Below are 24,188 nucleotides of genomic sequence, written 5' to 3' on the forward strand. Positions count from 1 at the left end.
GGCCTCCCAGAGGAAAGAGCCTTGTCTCTGGGCTGTCAATGCCTCCTCAGGTCTGAACATCCTCCAAGGTTCATCCTTTCCCAGTGCCCTCTGGCAACTGGAAAGGTGGCCCTAATTCCCAGAGGGTGTGTCCTTAGGAGCGACACCCCCCCCCCCAGCCCCTTCCTCCAACCCTAAGCTCCCTGACCCCCCTCCTTGCTCCCATTCCTCTCCATCTTCCATCCCCTTCTCTCCAGGGAGCCTGATAAATATTATTCTAATTCTGAAATGTGTGATCCCAGTCTCACCTAATTAATTTGGATACGCCAGAGGAAATGGGTTAAGGCCTGAGCTACTTTCTAACCACAGGAAAAAAACTGGTCACTGAGGAACAGGGAACAGATTCTATAAAACAGCAGGCAGCAGCTTTCAGGTCTGAGAGGCACAGGCTCCCTAAAGGAGAGAACAGAGAGAGAGAGAAAGAAAGAGGTTGAGACAGACAAAGGAAAGAGGAGGACAGAGGTGGACAGAGTGGAGCCAAACAGATGGAAAGAGAATGAGCAAGGCAGAGAGAGGGAGCTCAGGGACGAGGGAGTGAGACAGAGAGAGAGGGGCACAGAATCAGAGGGACAGAAAAGTAGGTAGAAGGAGTGAGAGACAAAATGAGTAATAGTCCTGGAGAAATTCAGAGAAACAAAGTGATTCAGAAGGCGAGAGACACCTGGGAGGGGGGAGCAAATTGGAGGGAGAGAGACAGAGGTGGGTAAGGGAGGACTGAGGATAGGGTCCCTGCCACCCCCACCAGCTCAGTGTCCTGCCTGTTCCCATCTCCCCTCCCCCAGTGCCACTTTGGCTGCAATACCTACATGGTTGTTTTTCTTTTTTAAAAAAAACAACACTTTCTGCCTGAATTATCTGGATAACTGCCTCGTTTTCAGCTCCTTTCTGCACGTGGATCCCATGGCTGCCCTGTGTTGGTGTGTCGTGGGCCGGGGAAAGTAAACTAACTGGGCGGCAAATCTGAGCAAGGAAAACAGTCATTCTAATCCTTCAGGCCAGGAAACATCAGTGTCCTTCAGAACATCTGTACACTAACCACCTGCATAACTGACATGGCTACCTTCCATTTGGATAACACTTAGTTTCTACATTAGTTCGTCTTCCTTATCCACTGCAATGCTCATACTAACCCTGTGACCTTTGTAACTACTGATCATCACCTCCATTTTTACTGAGAAACCAAGGCTCAGACTAGCCCCAGGACGAGGCCATGATGGAGCAGGAATCTGAGCCCAGGGCTTATTGCTTGAGTCTGGGTATCCTGCTCACCAGGACTACCTCTCACATACATCGCACTCCCCGTGAACCCGCAGCTTGAACAGAATCTCCTGGTCTCTCCACCTGATTCTGCTAATTTAGCACGTGCTAGTTAATTTGGAGGCATGGTGAAACAATTAGCAAATGAGTAATTCGGGTCAAAGCCAATTATTTATTTGCCTGAAACTTTGGTTGAGGTTGTCAGTGGTCCCAAGGAAATGGAAGTGTACTTGAATTTCCTGCACGTTGAGTTGTCCCAACACCAGGGACCAAGCCCGATCAACATTTTGATGTGCTGCCACCTGCATTCAAGACATAAAATCTTTCTGAAAATACCACATGATTCCCCTTAACAACAGGAAAATAAACAAAATCTTGTTCGTAATTTTGCTTTGCAGCCTTACCTGCTTGGGAAATTGAAAGCTATCACTCATTAAGCAGTTACTATATGCCAGTTACTATATATGCTAAACTCTTACTTGTATATGATAGAATCCCCACAACAACCTTTTATGGCAGGTGCTGCATTTTGCTGCTGAGAAAAAGTAAGGTTTTGAGAAATTTGCTATCTTTCCCAAAGTCACACAATTAGTAAATGGTAAATCAAGATTTCAAACATAGGGAGGTTAAACTAGAGAGGCTGGCTTTGCATCACTGAATTATCCATGCATTCATTCATCCATACAGAGCTCCATTCATCCATCCATCCACACACCCACCCACTCAACCACCCATCATTCTAACAGTCCATCACTTAATCACGTTTGTTTTTCACCTCCTGTATCCCTGCAATGGTCTCTGAACACAAGGTTTCAGAGTGTTCAATCTGCAGTGGAAAAATCTACCCAGACAGAACTCAGCTGCCTCCAACTGCCCAGTTCTATTCACTTTAGTGAGTCATTGACATCAACAGCTTTGAAAGTTTTTACATGGTTTTACCAGGCAACATTTTTGTCAAATGAAATTCTGGGTAAAACACCAATATACTTCACTAGACCCTTGCTCTGCATGAGACCAAAGCGAGGAGTCCTGCTTTACCGAGCTTTTGCCCTCTCTAGCCAGTGATCCATAGGCTTCACAGAGACTCCAAGCCTAAAACAGATGTAACAAAAAGGTGCCCTCCCCCTGCAAAAAACCCCCCAAAACCAAAAACACCCTGGGCCCTGACCAGTGTGGTTCAGTTTGTTGGGTGTCATTCCACAAAGCAAAAGGTGCAATCCCCAGTCAGGGCACTTGATGGAGTTGCAGGTTTGGCCCCTAGTTGGGGCCTGTATGAGAGGTAACTGATAGATGCTTCTCTCTCACATCAGTATTTCTCTCCCTCTCTCTCTCCCTCTGCTCCCTTCTCTCTAAAAACAGTAAATAAAATCTTTTTTAAAAACTTGTAATTTTTTGTCATAATTTTCACTCAGTGATCAAATGGTGAAACTTGGGTTCCCCCAAATTAAGTTGGGAATCTGGGGATCCTTAGTTGACCTGCTAAAATTTTTGACCTGAACTAAATGCTTTTCATGGGGACCCCATAAATATCACTGGTCACTGAAGAGGAATGAATGGAAACCGGCACCCTGACTGCGATGTCAGGATTTCTGAGCCATTTGAATAACATGGAAGGGAGAAAGGAAATCCAGCTACTATTCAGTCAGTTTTCCGGTCTCAAGGGCAAGGCAAGCTGGTTCGCTTAGACCTCTAATCATGCACTTTCTCTTCATCGGGAGAAGGAAGCAATTTATGCCGTTGGATAGGTATGATAGAAGGCCAAATAGATGAACTCCCTGAATACACTATCCTGGTTAATGTTCCTATTCTTAAGGACTAATAAGAACACTCTTGTTTTTGAAGAATTGTCTAAAAGCATTCCTGTCTAATTAAGTTGAGTACACTGACTAGACATTTTTTTAAAGAATGCAAGGTTCTGCCATGAGTGAGCCACCAGTCTAATTTTTATTTCTCTCTACAGAGAAAACTAAGTAAAATGCAGACAGTTTAGGAAATGAGGCTATTCACATGAGAACTGCAGGGCAAGCCATGGAAGGCTGTACTTTTCCCTTTAAGTAAACCTCTCAGAGATAGCTACTTCATTTGGCTTTCTCCTAAAAGTTGAGTGTAGACCTCCTCTTCCAGTTAAATAAACATTGGTTGTGTGAGTCCCAGAAACTGAGTTTTCACTTGACACTGACACCCAGGGAACCGCGAGCGTCTTCTGTAACCTCGTCCTCATACTTCTCTATTGGGCAGCTAGGGGCCTTTTTTTACTCTGAAGTATGCACCCCGAATAAGAGAAGTGAATATATTTTCAATAAACATGGCCCAAGGAGAATGGCTTAATTTAGTTCTCCTTATTCCCAGCTCTCTCACAGTCCACTTGAAAGACACAGCTGCCGGCTTTGTGTGCTCACAAGACCGCTCTCCTGGCAGATAGGCTCCGAAGGGATGGGGGGCTCTTTTGGTTGTGGTAACAATGTTTGTGCATCTGCACTGAGCTGTTCTGCAGGTCTGAGTTGTGCCCGCACAATTGGAATTCACTGTGGCCAATAAACATCACAGAACTCAGCAAGCAAAGGCATAGCCTGCCTGCTTTGTTTTTCACGCAAGCAGGGCTGGCCACTCCATTCTGATGGGCGTCTGTCCTGAAGCTGTCACTCCATGCCAGCCACAAGCCAGGCAGGGTGGATGTGTTCCCCTGGGGCCCTGCTCATCCCCAATAGCATCATCTCCACACACTCCATTCCTTGACTCATCAATCATAGGAAAATTCACCCAGGCCTGGGAAATTGGGTCACGTGAACAAGAAGCACAGACTTTTCAGAAAATTTGGATTGTTTGTCTGAGAATGAATTAAAGATCTGGATGTGCCAAGTGAAGCTCCCACTCGGAACTGAGGAAACAAAGATGCTACCAAGATTTGTTCTAGCACTTAGGCAGCCTGGTGATGCATGAGTTAATGAATGCACCTGCTGCTGCTCTTATTGTTGTTACTGTTGGTGTCATCTCCTTGAATTGCTCTGGGTGTGGACCTAAATCTATAGGTAAGAAAAAATGAAGGTGGTATAGCCTAGGGTTAAACGTGTGGATTCTGAAACCAGAATGCCCTAGGTTGAAACCCAGCCCCTTGGATACAGTGTTGATTATTAGCTAGCTACGTAAGTACTTTCTGCTTCTGTTTCCTCACTGAAAGAACAAGGCCAAAAATAATGTCTACCTCTTAGGGTTATTATGGGGATTAAATGAGTTAATATCTATAGAGCACTTAGAACAGAATGTGGTACCTAGTAAGCACTATGTAAGTATTTGATTAATTAAATACATCCAAATACAATCTCCCAGTGCCTACAGAGGCTCAGCCTACGGGACCAAAACAAAAGCACAGGTGGAAGAGGAGAAGTCTTGGAAGACTGACTCAACAATGCCAGATGGCAAAACTCTTGGCATGGAGAGTAAGTTGCCACATGGCATGGCTGTGGCCATGGGTCATCCTGGAAGGGACCAGTCACACCCTTTTTTCCTACTCAGGCCTAAAGATGTGAATGCATCTGGTCACACACCAGTTTTTGCTGAACCTTGAACTTGGACTTTGTGAGCCAAATGCAAAAAGAGTGTCTGTTTGCTCTTCTCTGAAAGGTCATCACAAGCTGTGCTTCCAAGAATGTGCAAGGATGCCTCAAGATAAAGTCCCAGTGAAAAGCAAAGGAATTCACATCATGAGTGAAACAGCATTTCCCAAATCAGGATTTTATTGGGGCATAAAAGGGCAAATGGATCAAATTGGCCAGGGCAACATTTTCTGCAAAGGGTTCAGTTATTTTTTTTCGTTCTTCCCACCTCCCTTTTGCTTTTTTTATTTCTTCCTTTCCTTTCCTTCCTTCCTTCTCTCTTTCTTTCCTTCCTTTCTTAAAAAATTATAAACGGCATTGTCATTTCCAAGCTCAAGTACCTTCATATCAATGCAACCACCAGAAGGGTGAGATGCATGAGGAAAGACCACCCCAAATCCTCTCCATCTTGATAAAGTCATTCATTCACTCAGTCATCGCTACTGAGCACCCACTTTGTGCCAGGTACTGCTCTAGTCACCACACTACAGAAATGAACATGACAGGCAAACACACTTGTCCCCTTGACATTGTGGTGGAGGAGATGGATTGGTGCCTATGGCTGGAGACTGGCCAATTTCCCCGCAAATAAACTTTAGATGTTTAAATTGCGTTTGAATGACTGAGACCCACATGTTGCTTTGCTAGGTGTTCCTCAAGAGCCGCATAAGCAGGCAAAGGGAGAGGAGTCAAAGTGCTTTCCACGAGGAACCCAGGTACTATACTATAGAAGTGCATCCTGTCATACCCTGCAGTAGGTGTGCTGCTGACTCCTGAATCCAGAAAGGGGTGTTGGAGACAGTGATGCAGGAGCAGGCTCCCCAGGCAGCACAGGCCATTGAGAAAGACAGAGCTCAGTGTCCCCTTATGCCCCAGAGACAGAGCAAGTGGTGCTAACTCTGTTCCCAGGTTCCTAACCTCATCTGCCCAGCTGGTCATTCCACCAGGAGAGAACAAAGTGAGCCCTCATTGAGGGGCCATGGCATAATCTGTAACAGAATTCTCAGTGCCAGAAGAGAGTGAGTTTCCGGATTCTACAAACTCAGAGAAATACAAAAGAAAAGAAACAAGAAAAGGGGAAATTAGCAGGAGCACCTCCCCCCCACCCCGAGAGAAATTAAAAAGGAAATTCGAAGCAGCCTAGAGTCAAGCATCACCAATCAGCAGAAATGGGGGCAGGCTAATCCCAGTCAATGAAACAGACATGGAAATTACAGAACACTTTAAAGAAAATGCATTTTTACTGCTTCCTGAGCCATTGCAGGATTACAAAACAAAACAAAACACCTGATCTTTGGAGAGCTACTCTATTGAATAGATAAGAATGATTTGTAATTAGCAGGCCAATTGTCTATGGAGGAGCCTGCTTGAAAAAAAAAATCTGTCCTTCTGAATGCTGTATGTGCCCTGCGCAATCCTTGCAGTCTTGTCTGAGCCATTAATCTCTTCGTTGCAGCTTTTTATCAGAGAGAGAAAAGGAAAACAACTTTCCCCAGGTCCAAGGTGGAGAAATTTTTAATGTACGGTATCCAAGCTGATGCAGTCACAGCAGGACAAGTTCAAGAAGGAGACCTGAGGGAGAGAGGAAGGGGACACACTCAACAGAAGTGAGCAAGAATCAAAAGAAGGACAGATGGAGATAGAAGTGACAGTGGACAAAGACACTGAAAAAAACAAGAAGAAACATTTTAATGATGCGACTTGAGAGAGAGCAAAAAGTGACAGATCCTCTGCTAAAGATCTTCCGGATTCTCTTTGCAAAGAGAATGCTTGGAGGTGGGGAGGAGGGGCTGGCACACAGGGGTGGGTGAGATTGGCTGCTGATTATCTGAGAAGAGAAAAGCTGTGTGGTTTCCCATAGCAGAAAGAGCTTTCCAGGCCACTGGGACAGCAACCCTGGGAAAGCTTAGGCAAACTTCTCAGGATGCAGTAAAAAGTCAGAGAGGGCCAACTGCTAGTCCAACACAGAGGCTGGAATCCTGTTCTTCTGCGGGTCCTAGAGCAGCCCGGTGCCTGGAATGGGCCCCAGGCCCCATCGTCTCAGGGAGGTGGGCTAACGTGGCCCTTTCGCGCTCAGCAAATCTGCCTGGAAATCAGCATTCCCTACTGATGGGATCTGAGACTGATCCTGGGACTGGAGAAGAAAAGCTGTCCTGGCAACTTCCTTGCTATTTTGGACTCAGCCCCACCCCTGCTGAGCTGTATTCCCAGGAGCTCCAGAGGCTCTGCCACACACTCTCAGACGTCACTCAAAATGAAAAGCCACACCTCCTGCTCAGGCACTCCCTCTCCGGGTTCAGATCCCTCCTCCCGGGAGCAGCAGGACCCAGAGAAGATCGAAGAGGTGACTATAGATGGAAAGCATACCTCCCAGAAGAGGACACTTGGCTAAGGCAATCACAAATATGTCCAGAGGACAGATGTCCCAAGTAATGAGACTTTAATGCTGGAGCTAATGGGAACACAAGACCAAATGCCAAAAAAACAAGGAATAATGAGAGTGTTTGGGAAGCCTGCAGAAAACAGCGACTCTTCTCCCAAACAACGCTGGGGAGCAGGGCCAAGGCTGTAGTCACCAAGCCTGGTGGAACTCAGGCTCCAAGAGTCTTGAGATGGAGAACATTCGCTTTCCACAAGGAGGATCTCGGGTTCTCCTGCCCTCTGACTAGGAGGGGAACGAGCCAGGGTCAGTGCTGAAAACAGTGCACAAGAGCCCACGATCCTGGGGAGAGTCAAGGAAACGGTACCCACGGCCACTTCTGTTGGCTAAGCACCCTGGTCAGGGGCCCTTGCCCTGGAGCCCCACACCTGACCATGATGAGCAGAGCTCGAGAGTGGAACCCAGGGCTCATGGGGTTCCCTGGGGTATCTTCCTTTTCATGTGCCTTTCAGGAAAGAGGGCTTGAGAGCACAAGAAACGGAAAGAGCAAGGAATTGGGAAGCAGGGCAAAGAGGATCAAGACAGGAAAAGAACAGAGACAGAGTGAGAAGCAGAAATGAGCTGGCTGAAATTCTGTGTCTTGTGTGCACAGTGTTAGATTTTGTAAGCGGGGTGAGGGGGAGTGTGATCAATGGAGCCGCTTGTGAGCTGTACATCGCAGTAATAAAACTGGTAATGGCCCAAGGTCCACCCTCTCCCCACACATGGTTTTCCCTAGCTCCCCTATTACTCTCAGGAGTTAGGGCTCATCCAGAATTGCCCCAGGCTCCTTAAATACTGTAAAAGATTTTATGTTTGGGGTGTTTTTCCTCGATCAAAATCAGGGTATTTCATTTTGGTTTTTACATTTTCTTTGAATTGCCTTCACTATTCTCAGCCAATATCTATTCTTGAAAAAGAGCCCTTAGGCCACCGGGGGCCCCCTTTGTGCCCAGCATGCAGTGTAAGTGAGGTCATCAGCCTAGGTCTGAGGCATCTCATCAGTAGGCCATTTGTCTTCCAATCCCTTATGGTGACAACTTGTCCCAGGGCACAAGCAGGTGGGTCTTTGCTTTCTCAAGTAATCTGAGTATCACTGAGTATCACTATCTCATCCAGGCAGATGAGAACCAGCTGTCCTACTGGCCCCCCAAGGAAATGGAGACCAGCAATGTACTTGCTGTATGACCTTTAGCAAGACACTAAGCCTCTTTGAGTTGATTCCCTCACCTGTTAAATGAGCACCTACACTCAGAGGGTGATGGAAGAATGCAATAAGACACCACCAGTCAAGTGCTTAGCAGGGTACCGGTATGGAGCAAGCCCTGGAGAAAGGGAGCTCTTCTAAATGTTTCCCTCCCTGCTGCACCCATGTAACCTGAGTCCTCACCTGACTGAAATCTCAGATTCTCCTCAACGCTGGCTTCCTGGGGTTGCAGGGTGATGAGTTTTTGTAAGCTCCTGGCGAATGCTTCCTTTCACCTGAGCTGAGGCAAAGGGGCTCCCCAGTCACAGAGCAGCTCTGTCTCCTCCCAGCATGACCAGGAGTGCCCTTTGAGGTCTCAGTAGGACCAGAGGCTCTGTCCCAGCCCATACAGTGGCAGCGACATCTGTGCCCAGCCCCACCCCACCCACTAACCCTGATGGAGAGGAAGGAACACCATCCCACCCATAGCAGCACAGCCTGCTGCTCCCCAGCTGCAAAGAGGAGCAAGAACTGACAACAACAGCTGCACCTGGAGGCCCCACATCACCTACCCAAAACTCAGCTCTCCCACCCCTGCTCCATTGCTGTAATCAATCTTGTCAAATGAAGGAACTTTTGGGAGGCCATGGGGAGGCGCCATCAATGCACATTAGGGATCTACTGACAATGACCCCTGGGAGCCCATCTTCCTGTGTTTGCCAACATTTTTACTTCATCGATGGCTGCCTGGCCCAAGTGGTGACCTCATCTGAATGCCAAATTGCAGAGGCGATGGCATTTCGATGGACAGAAGAGGGAGCACGGAGAACACCCAGCTCTGACCCCACACCTGGCCACATGCATCCCAGAGAAATTGGGTCCCTTTACCCTCAGAATCAAATTAGGAATCTAAATTGAGCTCTCTGTCCATTGTCTCATGCAGGAATGTGGGACACTCTCTCTTTTTTGTTCCCTACCCTTTCTGGGCAGTTCTTGAGCTGTTTTCTGCACATTCATCTCTTTTCTTTTCCCTTCTTCTAATTTCTCCACTGTTGGCCCCGACACAGTGATACAGCACAAAGCTGATTTTCTTCAGGCCACTCAGTAGTTATGCTTCCACAAGAGAAGTGGCCCCTCCAAGGGGTCCCCATGGAAAGCCAAGCCCTGGTCTGCATGGTTGCTGTTCACTATGGGAACGCCTCCTCTGGGTGCCTGCCTTTGGAGGCAGCTGATGCGGCTCCTAGGAGAGCAGGTCTCATTACTGGAGGAACTCTTTATTTCTGATGAATAACCAGCCGATCACCTATTTCATTCATTGGCCTCAGCCCCATGACTTATTGCTGCTTACAAGAATCAAATCTACCCTGAGAGGATAAAAATATGCTACCATTACACAGAGTCACAATGATGTGCCGTGGGCTCTGAAAGCACTTCCAAGAGAGGAACAGTGGCAACATTTCTCTGGGAAGAATCAGTGTATAGACTCCAAGGTGACTGCCTGGAAGAAAGACATTAGAATTCATATGCCCTGGTTCTTTCAAAGGAAGAATCGGGTACACTGCAGGCAAAGGCCTCAAAATGCATGCCACAGAGATTAATTTCATGTAACGATTGGACCCAAATGTCCAGATTCATTAGCCATCCTGCCAGTAACTTCTTTGGGCCCCTCACCTTATATTCACCTGGGCCCTGAGCTGTCTAGGTCCAGAGCTGAGAAAGGGCAGGACGGGCCCAACCGGATGCGCCTCCGTGGCTCACAATGCTGTCTTAGACATGCAGGGGCCATCCTGACGAACGAGCCTGAAATCATCCACATGCAGGCCCACAGGATGCCTGCAGGTGCCTCCTGCCTTTGGTCAGGAAAGCTGAAACTCAGTGCTCTGGTGGGTCTCAGCATTCTCACCCATCTCTGGGGGAGGCAAGGAGGGGGAGGAGGATGGGCGGGGGACAGAGAGAAAGAGCGAGCGCATGCGGGCGCATTCACAACCACAATTTTAATTAAGATTTCTGCCCATGGTTGTATTCAGTGACCCACTGACAGGGTTCACAACTCTTTGGCTTGTGCCATGTCTTCCTTCTTCAATGGTCTATGTTACTCAGATCTGATGACACTTAGATCGGCTATTGCCCCTTTAAAAAGATGAATAGAAAAGCTGCAAAAAGACCAGATAAGATGAATGGAAATCATTTTATTGGATGCAAGACCTAAACGAGGGAAGGCTAAAAAATGTAGAAAAGCTGCCACTCACATCTCTAATCTGCACATTGTTTCATGATGACTAAGACATATGCATGTGAAGTAAAGCAGAATAGTGTTTGCATTGGGCAAGACGAGGCTGGGCAGTACCGTGGGAGGAATACTGGCCCCTGGCTTCTAGATGAGCTCACTCACCACGAGCTGGGAAATGTTGACATCGGAATTCAGCCTCTCCACACTTCAGTTGTCTCACTTATAGAAATAGGAAGTTAGATTAAGTGACAACTACAATAAAAATTCTATGTTCCTATGTTCATATCGGTGTTATCTACAACAGTCAAGATCTGGAAACAGCCCAAGTGCCCATCAGCAGATGAGTGGATAAAAAAGATGTGGTCCATTTACCCAATGAAATACTACATGGCTGTAAAAAAAGAAGGAAATCTTACCATCTGCATCAGCATGATGGACCTGGCGACTATTTATTATGCTAAGTGAAATAGCTAGTCAGAGAAAGACAATATCATATAATCTCACTCTATGGGAGATCAAATGAACAAAATAAACTGATGAGTACAAGAAAACCAGAGGCATGGATACATGGAACAGACTGACAGATTTCAGAGGGGAGAGGGTGGGGGAGACTGGAAGAAAGTAGTCAAAGAACATATGTAGGCAGAGCCCATGGACACAGACAGCAAAGTGGTGAAGGCTGAAGGAGGGGCTGGGTGGAGGGGGGCAAAGGAGGAGGAAATGGGGGACCTCTGTAATAGTGTCAACAATACAAAACAAAATTCTGTGATTCTGTAATGGTGACAAGAGAAGAATGCTCCTTTGCCTTTTCAGAAAATTCTGCTTTTACTTCTAGGGAAGATGGGGAAGAAGAGGAATAACTATAATATACAAGGTTAGCAATCTGTCCTGAATGGCTTTGAAATAGCCTGCTCTTGAGGGACTGAGGCCCTCTGGGGCTTCACTAGTGAACTCTTGCACCAACCCCTCTCTCCCCTCTGCAATATCTGCAAAAGAAGATACTAGGCACACGAGGTCACAAACATGACTCAGGGAAACACAATGGCTTTAAGTTTCCCAAGCCAGAAAAAAAAGAAGAAAAAAAATCACAGCAGAAGGCATTTTACAAATGAATTGAACCTAGTTCCTAGTAGAGTCTGTCAGAGTCCCTCTCCCCGTCACCAATCACAGACATCTTCTACACCCAAAAGTTCAAGCCATAATTTTGTGGTTCCACAAGATACATATTGTCGAGGGATACAACAGAGATTATAAGGCAATGCACTTGAATTCACCATAATTTCAAAAACAGATCACCCAGGACTTAGAATGGAGAGAGTGTGGCAGAGAAGAAGAGAGATAACAGCCAGTAGCCAGTAGCTGGGCATTAGTTTCAACAAGAGGCTGAGGTTCTCGCCAACTACAGAAAAGAAACCAGAAAGTTAAGATGTAAAGGCAATCCTGCCAGCCCCTGAGAAATCAGGCAGTGAAACCAGAAGAATGAAGCTTCTTTTGGTGTGGCTCCCTTCTTTTCCGGATCCATGGGCATGTCTGGCTAGGGTCGGTAAATAAGCCGCTTTCTATCAGCTCACTTTTTCAGCTGTCTTAACCACTGCTTCCCACACAATTGATCTGAATCGACTGCACAGTCAATGTGATCTCTCATTAAAATAGATTTGAAAAGAATGCACTGGACTTTTTCTCTACCTGTGCCTTGGCAACCTGAAACTGTAGGTAACCTCTTGGCAGTGGGTTCCTTCAAATGCATGTGCTCTGAGCCCGGGGTGGGAAACGGGGACAAAAGTGCATACGTTCTGGGCATAGGGCTGGGTGGAAGAGGACATGAAGACAGCAAGTAACATACCAGGGAGAACTGCCACACCCAGGAATTTTTGAAAAGTATTTGTATGGCTGACCTGCTGAATCGAGAATGAACCCTGCTAGCCTCATGTATCCAAAATAACAAACATCCACTTTACAGTTTCAACATATCTTGCCCACAGTATGGGAGCAGGGCACCTCTGCTGAACGAACGCATATGCATGTGGCTGCAGGCATGTCAGAAACCGAGCACAGCCTCTAAGCAATCCCATCCACAACGCACCCGATTTCCTTCCTACTTCTACTACTGTTGCTACTTTCTGTTCTCCTGGTGTCCTTCCCTAACCACTCCTCCATATGTCTTCTTAAATTTTCCACAATTTCACTGTTTCTCCTACATGCTTTTTTCCTACTTTTTTTTTTGCTGAAAGAAAATGGAAAAACATGCAAGACAAAGACCTTCAGTCCAAGGCGAGATGGTTTTGTTCTTCTTTCCAACTGCTATATTTGAAGCAAAAAAACCAGCTGACTCTCCGTTCAGAGGAATTTATTCTAATGAGCCCACGGGGCTTCAACAAATGGAGGGTTTGGAGTAATCTGACAATTCACTGCCCAAGAACCCAAGAAGAGAACTCACTAAATCAATCAGCAAAGTGGTCCAGTGGTCATGTAGCTGGTGAAGAAAAAACAGAGCTTCCGATTTGTAATTACTTTCTAGAGAGAGAAAAAGTGGAACAAAGTGCTCCCTGATTCCTCTAGAAATAAGCAGAGGAAGCCAAAGAGGAAGGATCCCCCTGCCAACCATAGGGGTCACCTCTTAATACTTTTTTCCTTTCTCCTAAAACCATCTACCTAATCAGTTTTTTTCTCCACAGCCTCAAGCAATTATCCACCAGCACTCCCAAATTCCTCCGTTACCATCCCGCTCCCCCCCCCCTGGCCCCCCACCCCATCACTGCAGCACAGCTCTGACTTCACCAACAGCATCTAAAGCACCCTAACAGCTTCCTGACCCATCTGGTAATTAAGAAAGCCAGGCTCCTGGGGCATTTCCTGAGCAGAAACCCTGCCCTTGGAAAACATCAACAGTCCCTCACTGAATACCAGAGAAGCAATGCAGAAGCTGCTCACGAAACAGAAATCAGTGGATGCCTGGACAGGTGGTTCAGTGCATTAGAATATTGTGTCCAATACACCAAGATTGCAGGTTCAGTCTCTGGTCAGGGTGCATATAAGAAGCAACCAATGAATGCATCAGTAAGTGGAACAAGAAAATATCTCTTTCTTTCTCTCCCTTCCTCCCTCATCTCTCTCTGAAATCAATAAAAAAAAAATTTTAAGGCATTAAAATCAATGGATGCCTGTGGCCCAGCAGCTAGAGCCTCAGCCAGGGCAAGTGAAAAGGAGAAGGCAAGGCAGGAATCCTGGTGGGAAAAGGGGTTTTGACTGGGAAAGGCGGTCCCCGTGTTTCTCTGGGTGTGGCTCTCCAGGCCCAGAGCGTGGGTTCCTCCGACAGCCTCTGTCTCCTCCCTGCTCAGTGTGAGTGTGCCCATCTGTTGGAATCACCAGAGAGCTGACAGAGGGTCTGGCAGAAGTAACACCTGCTGGTCAGTAGGGTAATGATATGGGTGTAATAATTGTTGTTATTATTTGAACATGTCACCTAAAATGTCATATGGTGTGCTTGAGTGTGATATTGTTATGTTACAGAATTACATGTGTATGATTTTGAAACAAGAGTTTGTAACAAAAAAGGGCACTATCTGTGCCAGAACCTGTAGTTTTTTTTCTCCTATAGACAGGATGGCAACATCTACTCACTTCTGGAAAAGTCTAAATTGATTCTTTCATGAAGGAACAGAAGTGAAAGGAAGATCTGACACCTAAGGACGGCATGAGCATGTGCAGGTGCAGAGCGGGGAGTTGGGGGTGCGCCGGCCAGCCTGTGAACCCAGGAGGAGGCAGATGGTTGGTTGGTCCTGGGGCAGCATCTTTCTTTTTACCCCTTCCAACACTCCTACCAATGTCCCTTTCATTGAGGCGGGTGTCCTCACTCAGCCCCTGCATGCTCAGCTACCGTCTTCAGAGAGAATCACACAGGAATATGCTCCTTACCTTTTCAGAAAGGAAATGTCTTTGGAGAACTATTTCAAGGACTATGCAACCAAGTGCATACCCCTCTTTCTCCACTCTCCATATCCCCCATTCTTCTCAGGGAAGACTAATTATGGTACAAATATTTACCTCTTTGTCTGTCACTCTCTCCAGTTTCCTACCCCAATTCCCCAACAAGACATTGTGCACAAACTGCTCGTTAAAATAGCAAACAGTGACCTGTAAAGTGTGAGCAAAGTGAGATGAGCATGGTAACCTGCACCCCCATGGGTCAGTGAGCAGCTCCCTGAAATGTGCACACTCACTCTGACACGCCTGGGAGGAAGCTGCCAGGAGATGCTGTATGCCTGACATACCCCAAACTAAAAGATAAGTTCCCCCCACCTGCCCAAGATCATTCATGGAGTATTCTAGATGGCTCTCTCATGCTTTCTCCCTCCCCAAACCCCGACACAGAGATGGGCATTGTCCCCTACCCAACAAGCACCAATATGATGGTTTCCAAAGCACTGATCAGGCACGACTGCAGCTGCTGGAGAGGTGCTGTGAACTGAATAAAATCAGGAGTTGAATTTGAGGGAGAAGCATCCATATTTACATAATGGTCCAAGGGCTGAAATTCATCTCCATTACCATAGTTACCTCTCTTTCTGGACTCCACAGAAAAAGTTCTCCCAGTGGCATCATCACTGAGCCGTACATCTATACACCCTAGTGTGGGGCAGGGAGATCAGTGGTGTAAGGAAGGGAGAAAACACCAGGAGGGACCATGACATCTCCAGGGGCAGAAGCCAGTGGAACCCAGGCCAAGGCCAGCATCCAAACACCATCAGTATCCTTCTAGGTGGTGATGAATAAACTCTATAGGAGGTGGCAAGGTCAGGGCAGGGGGCAACTCTCTCTGAGAGAGCAGAGAACAACAGCTCAAAGAAAGGTTTGTGAGAATGAACCAGAAGGCCACAGCCAGAGTGGACAGTGGGGTGATAAGAAGCCAGGGCCACAGAAGGTGAAAGGAGACAGCCATCTGGGGCTGAGGACAAAGATGGAGGGATGGGAAGGACCAGGTATATCTGCTTGCTCACAGGCAGTTCCTTCTCTGCATTTCAAGGTGAGCAAACAGAATTCTTCATCAGACAAGACCAGAAGAAGGGAACATCTTGTCCTTATTTTGCTATCCATCGCATCTACCTTCTGCATTTGAGAACCTGCTCTGACCACAGATCATTTGTCAGAATTCCTCCATCAGCTCCCAGGACTAGTCCAGTCACAGACTTACCACCTGAGAAACAGGATGGGCCTGGGATGGAGGGCAGTGGCCCCTTCCAGTGATGACAAATTAGGATCATCCACAGGACTCCTGGAAGCATCCTAATTCCAAGACCTGAGCTTGTCAGTATTGAAGTACCCACACTTTGAAGACTTGACTCAATTAGAACTGCCAGGGAGTAATATCATCTTGTCTCCACATCCCCAGTATCAAAGGGGAAAAATTATGCCCAGAAATGTCTACCTGCCTCTCTTCATCAAGGTACAGGTGACTAATGCCCACAGCAGTGAGGGAAGAAGGTTCTCAGGACAAAAGGAGAGCAGCACCAAGTTCCCCTATTCTGGTCTTGCTCAGCAGAGTGCAGAGATGAGTTAAAGGCCTATGGCTTGGGGTGGGGGTGCTGCTGGGTGAACTCAGAAGCAGGACTGGTCTGAGAGGTGGTCCTGGTTACTGGGGCAGTGCACACCTGCGTGTCAGAAATGGAGGAATTCCCTAGGGCAGTGTTTGTTCCCTGAAAGGACTCTGTTGAACCACATCCAGCCATTCATCATCACAAGGGGACTGGAAGCAAAGCTAAGTCTACACCCTCTGGGTGCTTGGTTCCTTGAGTTGTGAAAAGAGGCCAGTTTTCTGTTCTCTGGGCTTTGGGGCAGGAGGCAGTGAGGGTGAAACCATGGACTCCCTACCGTATTTTGAGCTCTCGGCATACGTTTTGGTAGGCGGCAGCCTCCATCACTTCCCTAGTGTAAGGAGTGAAAGATGCCCAGCAGGTTTAGCACAGCAAGAAGTGTTAACTCCGAGTTACGCCCATAGGGTTTAACAGAACAAGTCCTCCGGGCGCAGCACGGAAGATAAGCAGCCCACTACACACGATGTGTGGACACACCATCTGCCCTTGGTGGAAGGGATAAATCTTTATTCCTTCTTGCCCCAGGAAGCATCCTTGGAATAGTGCTCCCATTTCCAACACCATTCGGTTTACACTAAATCAGTTGGTACTCTCTTCAGTAAGGTTCCAACCATTGGCCAATTTCCTTTATTGAAGTCTATGCTACAGTTTAACTCAGAAAACCACCAAAGTGTCCACATGCCCTAAAAACTAAACCTTGGACCTCCATCCAGGAATACAGATTTTGTAAAATTCTTATACTCAAACTTCATGGACCGCACCAATCCTTACTTTAGAAATCCCCCTGCAACCCCAAGCATGTGTTCCCAGTTCCGAAGAAATGGAGAGGAGCGCACAAGAGGCGCTGGTTTATTGCATGTCAAAGAAGCAAGGGTGAAACTGAATTCAGAGAGGCAGGAGAGTCGTGGACGCAGAGAGTGAAGGGGACAAGGCGAGCGTGTTGAGAGGGGTTGAGGCTACGGGAGCCTGGGGGCTCTCACCTGTGGATGTTCATCTCCCTCGGAGGGCGGTGGGCCTTGTCATAGGAGACCTTGGCGAAGACGCCGGCCACGATGACGAAGGCGATCACCCCGCAGGTGATGTAGACGGTGAAGTTGGTCTTGTCCTTTTCCGGGTCGTACTTGTTCTCGGGCCCGGGCGACACCACCTTGGTGCTGGGCGTCTGTACCCACACCGGGCTCTGGTAGTTGTTGCACTGGCGCTGGTCCAGCTTCTCATGGCGCTTCTTGCAGCAGAAGCGGTAGTAGCAGGTGCCGCAGCAGTACAGGTAGCCGCTCTCGCTGTTGTTGCACGCGAACTCCTTGTCGTACTGGCCGCTCACGTCGTAGTAGCCCCAGCACGTTTCATAGGTGACGGCCGCGCTGGCCGCCGCCACCGCCGCCACCGCCGCGGCGGACTGTTCCCGCCGGCTCCCCGCCTCCGGGACGCCGGACGCCCTGGCGGTGCCATTCAGCTCGCGGCCGCCCCGGGCCAAGGCGCCCCCGGGACGCCGGCCCCCGACGGCAGCTGCGCCGGCGCTCAGGGTCCGGTTGGCGGCGCGGCCGCGGGCCGCGCGGGCGCCGGGCAGCAGATCCAGGGACTCCAGCGAAAGCAACAGCAGCAGCAGGAGGCGCCGCGGCGCCATGGCGGGGCCGGGTGGGAGGGCGCGGGTAAGCTTTCACGGCAGGCCGCTCCCCCGGCCGGCGGGCTCCGAGGGCGGCCGCGCGGGCGGGACTGGCAGCGCGGGGCTGTCAGTGGCACCGAGGCGACGGCGCCATCGAGGCGCGAGCGGCGGCAGCGGCGACCGGGGCGCGCGGTGCGCACTGACCGGCCGGGCACGGGCTGCTCTGCTCCTCTCACGCTGCGCGCCGGCTCTGCGCTCCCCCTGCGGGCTCGGCGCGCCTCCCGGGAAGCCCCATCCCCCGCCGGCGGCGGCACGGCTCGGCGCTCAGCTCGGCTCAGGCAGGACCCGAGGCGCAGCTCCGGGAGGCGGCGGCGGCGTGGTCCCGTCCGAGCCGGTCCTGCGGGACAAGAAAGGGAGCCGGTCACGGGGTGGGGCGACCGGTGCTTCGGAGGCGGGAGGAGAGCTGCGAGCGGGGAGGGAGCGCGCAGTCCTCGAAGAGCGAGGCCAGGAGGGGTGCAGAGCCCGCTCCCGAGACGGGTCCCCTCGGCCCGGCGCGCCGGCCACCGAGGGCGCACGAGCCGGGCGCACGAGCCGCCCGACCGGGCGTTGCTCCGCCGCCGGAGCCCCAGACCGCCCGCCCCTCAGCGCGCTCCCGCCGCAGGCTAGCTCTCTGGGACGGAACCGGCTGCGGCTGGGGTCAGGTGGCGGGTTCGGGGAGCGCGGCGGCTGAACCTCACTCACTCACCATCCCCGGCTGTGGCTGCAGAAACGGAGGACAGGCGGGAGCGCAGCGACCGCAGCGAGTGAGTCGGGAGCCACCGGCTCGCCGCCTGCACTGGTGCCGGAGCGTATTCGAGAGGAGCGAAGGAGACACACGCACTCACACTCCCGCACACACGGGAGCGCCGAGAGAGGGGGGGGGAGGGAGGGAGGGCAGCCGCTCACTGCCGCCCACGTTTACACGCGCGGGCGCCCGGGGAGTGAAGGGGGGAGCTCCTCTTTGCTTCTTACCCCTCGCGGTACTTGAAGCTCCGCATCACCAAAGCCCAGGACACCCGTTAATCAACAAGGCGAACCAGGCAAGCAGAGGGAGCCGGGAGTAGGGCGAGAGTGTAGCCTCTGTGGCTAGCCCGCGGAGAACCAAACCTTCCGTGCCTGCGCCGGGTCCTGCCCTAGCGGCGGGTCCCACCCTACCGGCCTCGCGCTGCCAGAGCGGGAGTTGGGGTTTCTACAAGCCTTTGCCACTCCCTAGCGGCGACGCTTGCTGAGGAGAGATGAGGTCAAACCTATTGCTACAGGTTCGTAAACTGAGGCCAGAGTTCCGGTGGCCTGTGTCAGTTGCGGAGATACCAGTGAGCAGGGCCTGCACTCTCTTCCCCTTGGGTACTCTGCTTCCCGCCCCGCCTCTAGCATGCACACAGGCCCTAGACAGCCTTAGCGCTGGGTGACCCCTCTTACTCACTCTTCCCAGGACTTTTCCCTGAGCATTGGGGCAGAGTTAGAAAAGCTGTCTGAGCCTCTAAGACTCTGTTGTGGCCGGAAGGGGTCGGGGTGAGAGGGTGCAGAGGGTGGGTTCTTCCTCTATGGTTGCTGATCTGGTCTGTGGAACAAGAGGCCCAGGTCTAACTCTCAACGTCCTGAGGCCATCCTAAGAGAGAGTCACAGTCATCCTCTTTGGGTGTGTCTGTGGAGAAGGTGAGGAAATAAGGACAAAACGTAGTGACTACTGTCCGGATCCTGCTTGCCTGGCCTGGCCTTGAGTGCAAAATCCAGAGGGCTTAGGCTGAAGGCAGAGAGCAGATTGCGAGAATGTGGAGGTTAGAAATTGTTCTCGAGGCTGTCCATTCAGTCCCATTCATTTGTGACCCCAACCAAGGATTCTCCATGAGGGAAGGACAGAGGGTGTCTCCTTGGAACTGCACAGTGGATGAAGTGGAGCAAGAACGCAGATTCCAAGGCAAAAGGAGACATTGATCCTACGCTGGGAGGTGCACAAACTCCACACTTGCTGCAGTCTCTCCATTCCCTCCTTCCCCCTCTGTACTCCCTCCCATCCCCTCAACTTCCTCTCAGCTGCCACCCTCTTCTTAATGGTTCTGTTCTAGAACCATGTATTTAGTGCCTTCTCTCCACCAAGCATGGTGGTAAGTGCTGAGATAAAGGATGAAGAAGACAGTCCCTTTCTTCGAGGAGGGGATAGATAAGCAAATGATTACCATATTTTGCTTATGTCCCACGATAAAAGTGGGCACAGAGTGTTCTGAGAGCACAGGTAACAGGTACCCCCTAGCCTTGGGCAGGAAAGGTGGGAGTCAAAAGCAACATTCTCAAATTGGTGACGAGCAGAATCTTGAAAAATGAGTAAGAGTTAATACAGCAAATGAGAGTGGAAGGACACTTCTAGCAGAGGGGAACATCATTAGTAAAATCGGGAAGACATGAAGTAGTGAGGCTGTGTGAGCAGGGGACAGAGCAGATTAGCATAAACTCTGAGGGAGTCTTCCAAATAAAGCTGGCAGAAGGGCATTGATCCCCTGCCAAGGAACTTGAATTTATTCTACAGGAATTACTGGTGGGCTTTACTCAAGGGGAAGACACTGTCAAACTTACATGTATGTTGGCTCTCTGAGTCAACAGGAATAAAGAAGACTGGATGGGAGAAGAGCAATAAGGAGGCTGCTCTGACAGCCCAGGTAAAAGTCTGTGAAGGGATGCAGCAAATTACTGGTAGTCGGTTCTCATCGTGCAAATGACAAGCATAGTCGAAAGAGTAGGTTCAGGATAGCAGTAGTGATGGACATGTTGAAATGGCTTTAAGAGCTCTAAATGAAGCTATCCAGCACAAGGATTTCAAGCTTATGAGAGCAAATAAGAAAAGCACATGCGTTTGGGAATCAATCATAATATTCTCTTGACCCTCATACTATATGCAGGTTTTAAATCAGTGCCTGCTGTGCCTCTTTCCAGAGCTTCACCTCTTCATTATTCCAGAATTTCATACCTGCAAGCATCCTCACAGTGGGTAGGAGTGTTTCTTTGTCATGTGGGACTCTATCCAGATTCTATCAGTGGCAGTGAGTAAGGGAAATTGCTTTGGTTTCTCAGACCACTACCACCCACAAATATGTTCTGAAGCCCTGTGCTCACAAATGGTGATATCAACAGACTCACACAAAATGAGAGTGTCAAAGAGTTGGATAGGATCTTAGGGGTTATTTATTCCAACCCTTGCTGTATTTCTACACTATATTTCTTTTTTTTTTCAATTACAGATGACATTCAATATGATATTAGTTTTAGGTGTATAGCTTAGTGGTTAAACATTTATATAACTCATGATGTGATCCCTCGGATAAGTCTACTATCTGGCTGGCACTATACATAGTTGTTACAATACTATTTACTGTATTCCCTATGCTGTACTGTTCATCCCTGTGACTGTTTTGTAACTGGCAATTTGTACTTCCTAATCCCTCTGCTGACACTTCCAGCCCTCCTGGTTCGCCCCTTGTATAGCAGCCCAGGTTGGTGGCCTTATCAACACCCATTTCTCTACTTTCTCCTTGTACTGTCAATACCTGAATTGTTGACAGTATGGAAACTGTCCTCCCTTTGTGGATTTGACTCATTAAAAATGAGTCAAACAGGAATAAAGAAGGAAAGAATCATTTTTAAAACACCTAAACCAACTTCAGACAGCCCTTAGACTCTGTGGAGAGTGACCCAATCCCTGGCTCCAGAAGATAGACCCTAGTTCGGCTGAGCCAACCATGATAATCTCATTCCCCTTGCCAATGATTGATTAAGAATGAACATGAGATCCATTTCTGGCCAATACAAAGCAAGGGAACTGCTGAGAGATTCTGGGGAGATTTTCCTTGCTCTCAAAACTAGTGGTGATTCCTCTATTTTTTTTTTCTATTGTTTCTCAGGATGTTATGACCTTGAGATAGGGGAGGGAGTGGCAGAAATCAGTCATTAATGGAAACTGATAGTGAATTTGCTCGTCCTTAGTGCTGCTCACTGTCTCTACCTTCCAGGCATATAGTAGAATTGCAATTCTACTGATTTGTGAGTAGAAGGGGGAAGTGACTTAGTACTAACTGGTCAGCAAACCATGAGTAGAAATGATTTGTGTTATTTCTGAACCAGAGCACCTAACTGCCACTTCAAGACACTCTAAAGTTCTCATTTTCTTCTGGCATAGTGATCTGCAATGCCCTATGTGAAAGTGGCTTTGTCAGACTATAAGTGATGACAGTGAGTAGATCTCACAGGTGATTTTTTTAAAAAGCCTACTGTGGACATGTAGCGTGAGTAAAAAGGAACTATTTATTCTTAAAGCCACTGGAATGGGTGTTTGTTACCACACCACATCTAACTCCATCCTGACTGATACACTGAAGGTGGAAGATGGAAAAATGTAAAGAACATTTTTGAGCCACTCATGGAACTATGCCCAGGGCTCTCCCAACTCTGCTCTTCCAGTAATGTGAAATAAAATCTCCATTAGTGGGCCCTGGCTGGGTAGCTCAGTTGATTGGAGTATCATCCCAAACTCCAAGGTTGCAGGTTTGATCCCTGTGCAGCACACATACAAGAATCAACCAATGGATACATAAATAAATGGAACAACAAGTCTCTCTCTCCCTTCCTCTTTTGATCTAAAATCAGTTTTTTTAAAAGTGTCCATTTGTGAAATCCTATTTGAATTCAGAGTTTCTCTTAGAAGCAGCCACAGTCATCCTAATGGATACCTTATATGGTTTCATCTCATCTCCATTCTGATTTGCTCTCTAGGTCTAGGGTTTCTACCTAGCTATGCAAATTTGTATTAATCATATCTCCTCTATGGAATTTAGTTTTCTCCTCTAAGTGGAGGGAGTGTTTTCTAACAAGCCATTTCTATTGCCTCTTCCTACTATGGCTTCATGGCCCTACATGGTCTGGTCCTCTGCTATCCTTCTGAGCTATACCCAACTGCTCCCTTCTTGCTCGCACCAGCCACACTGGTGTCCTCCCTGTTCCTCAAAGTCTTTGCATTTGTGGTCTGCCTAGACCCTCTTTGGGCTCCAGATATGTGCAGGGCTTTAAGTTTCTACTGCAACACTACTGATTAAAGAGGTTTCCCTGACCATCCTAATGAAGATAGCACAGCCATCACAGCACTACCCAACACTTCTTCTCCCATTACAAACTATCTTCCCCTGTCATAAGGCATTTTTTCATCATGGCATTTACCACTGACAGATACACTTCCTATTTAAAAAATTTTTATTGTTGATCAATTACAGTTGTCCCAATTTTCCCCCATTGGTTTCTCCTGCCCCACCCATTCCCTGATCCCACAGTCAGTCCCCACCCTGTTGTCCATGTCCACGGGTTCTTCATACATATTCCTCGACTAGACCCTTCCCCCCTGTTTTCCCTCTCTCCCCTCCCTTCTGGTCACTGTCAGTTTGTTCCTTACTTCCATGTTTATGGTTCTATTTTGCTCATTTGTTTGTTTTGTTTTGTTCATTATGTTCTACTTATAGGTGAGATCACATGGAATTTATCTTTTGCCACCTGACTCATGATAAACTTTCATGTAAGTGTTTTAAACAATTCTATTCTCATCTTCCACTGGAATGTCTGATCTTGTTTGAACTTTGTTGTCTGTTTTTACTGTTGTATTCTCAATGCCTAGAACAGTGCTTGGTGCACAGTAGGCTGTGGTAGACACAAAAGACTCAACTCCAGTTGTCAGCTTTTTGGGGGTTGGCTTCAGATATAGAAATTTGTCTCTCCTGGGGACATAGCTATCTTTCCCTGGGTGGTCCACATCCATAGACTAATCAAGTTGAGGGTATCAAATCCCATCCATTTAGGCCCAATGCAGAAACTCAGATGAGCCGTATTTTCTCCAAAGTTCCAGAGCTCTCTGAGGCAAAGGCTTTGATGGATCTGTATTGCACCTACCCACTCCTGTTTCCTCTCCTATTTCCACAAGTGCTGATCTCTGAAAATGAGCCCAAGCTTGCATGCAGAAGTTTGTCACAGCTTCTGCTACAAGAGATTCAATCCTGCAACATAGGCAACCAGTAAGTATATGTTGAATAGGTAAATGAATTAATGAGTGTATAATCCCAAATTCCCTCAGTGGCATCTCTGTGAATGATTATATAGCTTCTGCTTTAGCACATCTAGTTACAAATTAGAAACTATCTCCTAAGACCATAAAATACTAGTGTTAAATAGTTCTAATAGAAAGAATACATTGGGTTTCAT

General features: G+C 48.3%; 1 protein-coding gene across 1 annotated transcript in view; it reads right to left on the reverse strand.

The window, feature by feature from the left end:
* LOC118974650 (protein shisa-6-like) overlaps positions 1–17,939 on the reverse strand; it is a 36,630-nt gene extending 18,691 nt beyond the window's left edge. Inside the window, exon 1 of the mRNA XM_037028168.1 lies at positions 17,296–17,939. Coding sequence (XP_036884063.1) covers positions 17,296–17,939 — 644 coding nt within the window. The remainder of the gene's footprint in view (positions 1–17,295) is intronic.
* Positions 17,940–24,188: the final 6,249 nt, after the last annotated feature.

This window comes from Sturnira hondurensis, unplaced genomic scaffold (assembly GCF_014824575.4).
Source record: "Sturnira hondurensis isolate 20B ecotype Veracruz unplaced genomic scaffold, ASM1482457v3 Scaffold0019835, whole genome shotgun sequence".
NCBI lineage: Eukaryota > Metazoa > Chordata > Mammalia > Chiroptera > Phyllostomidae > Sturnira > Sturnira hondurensis.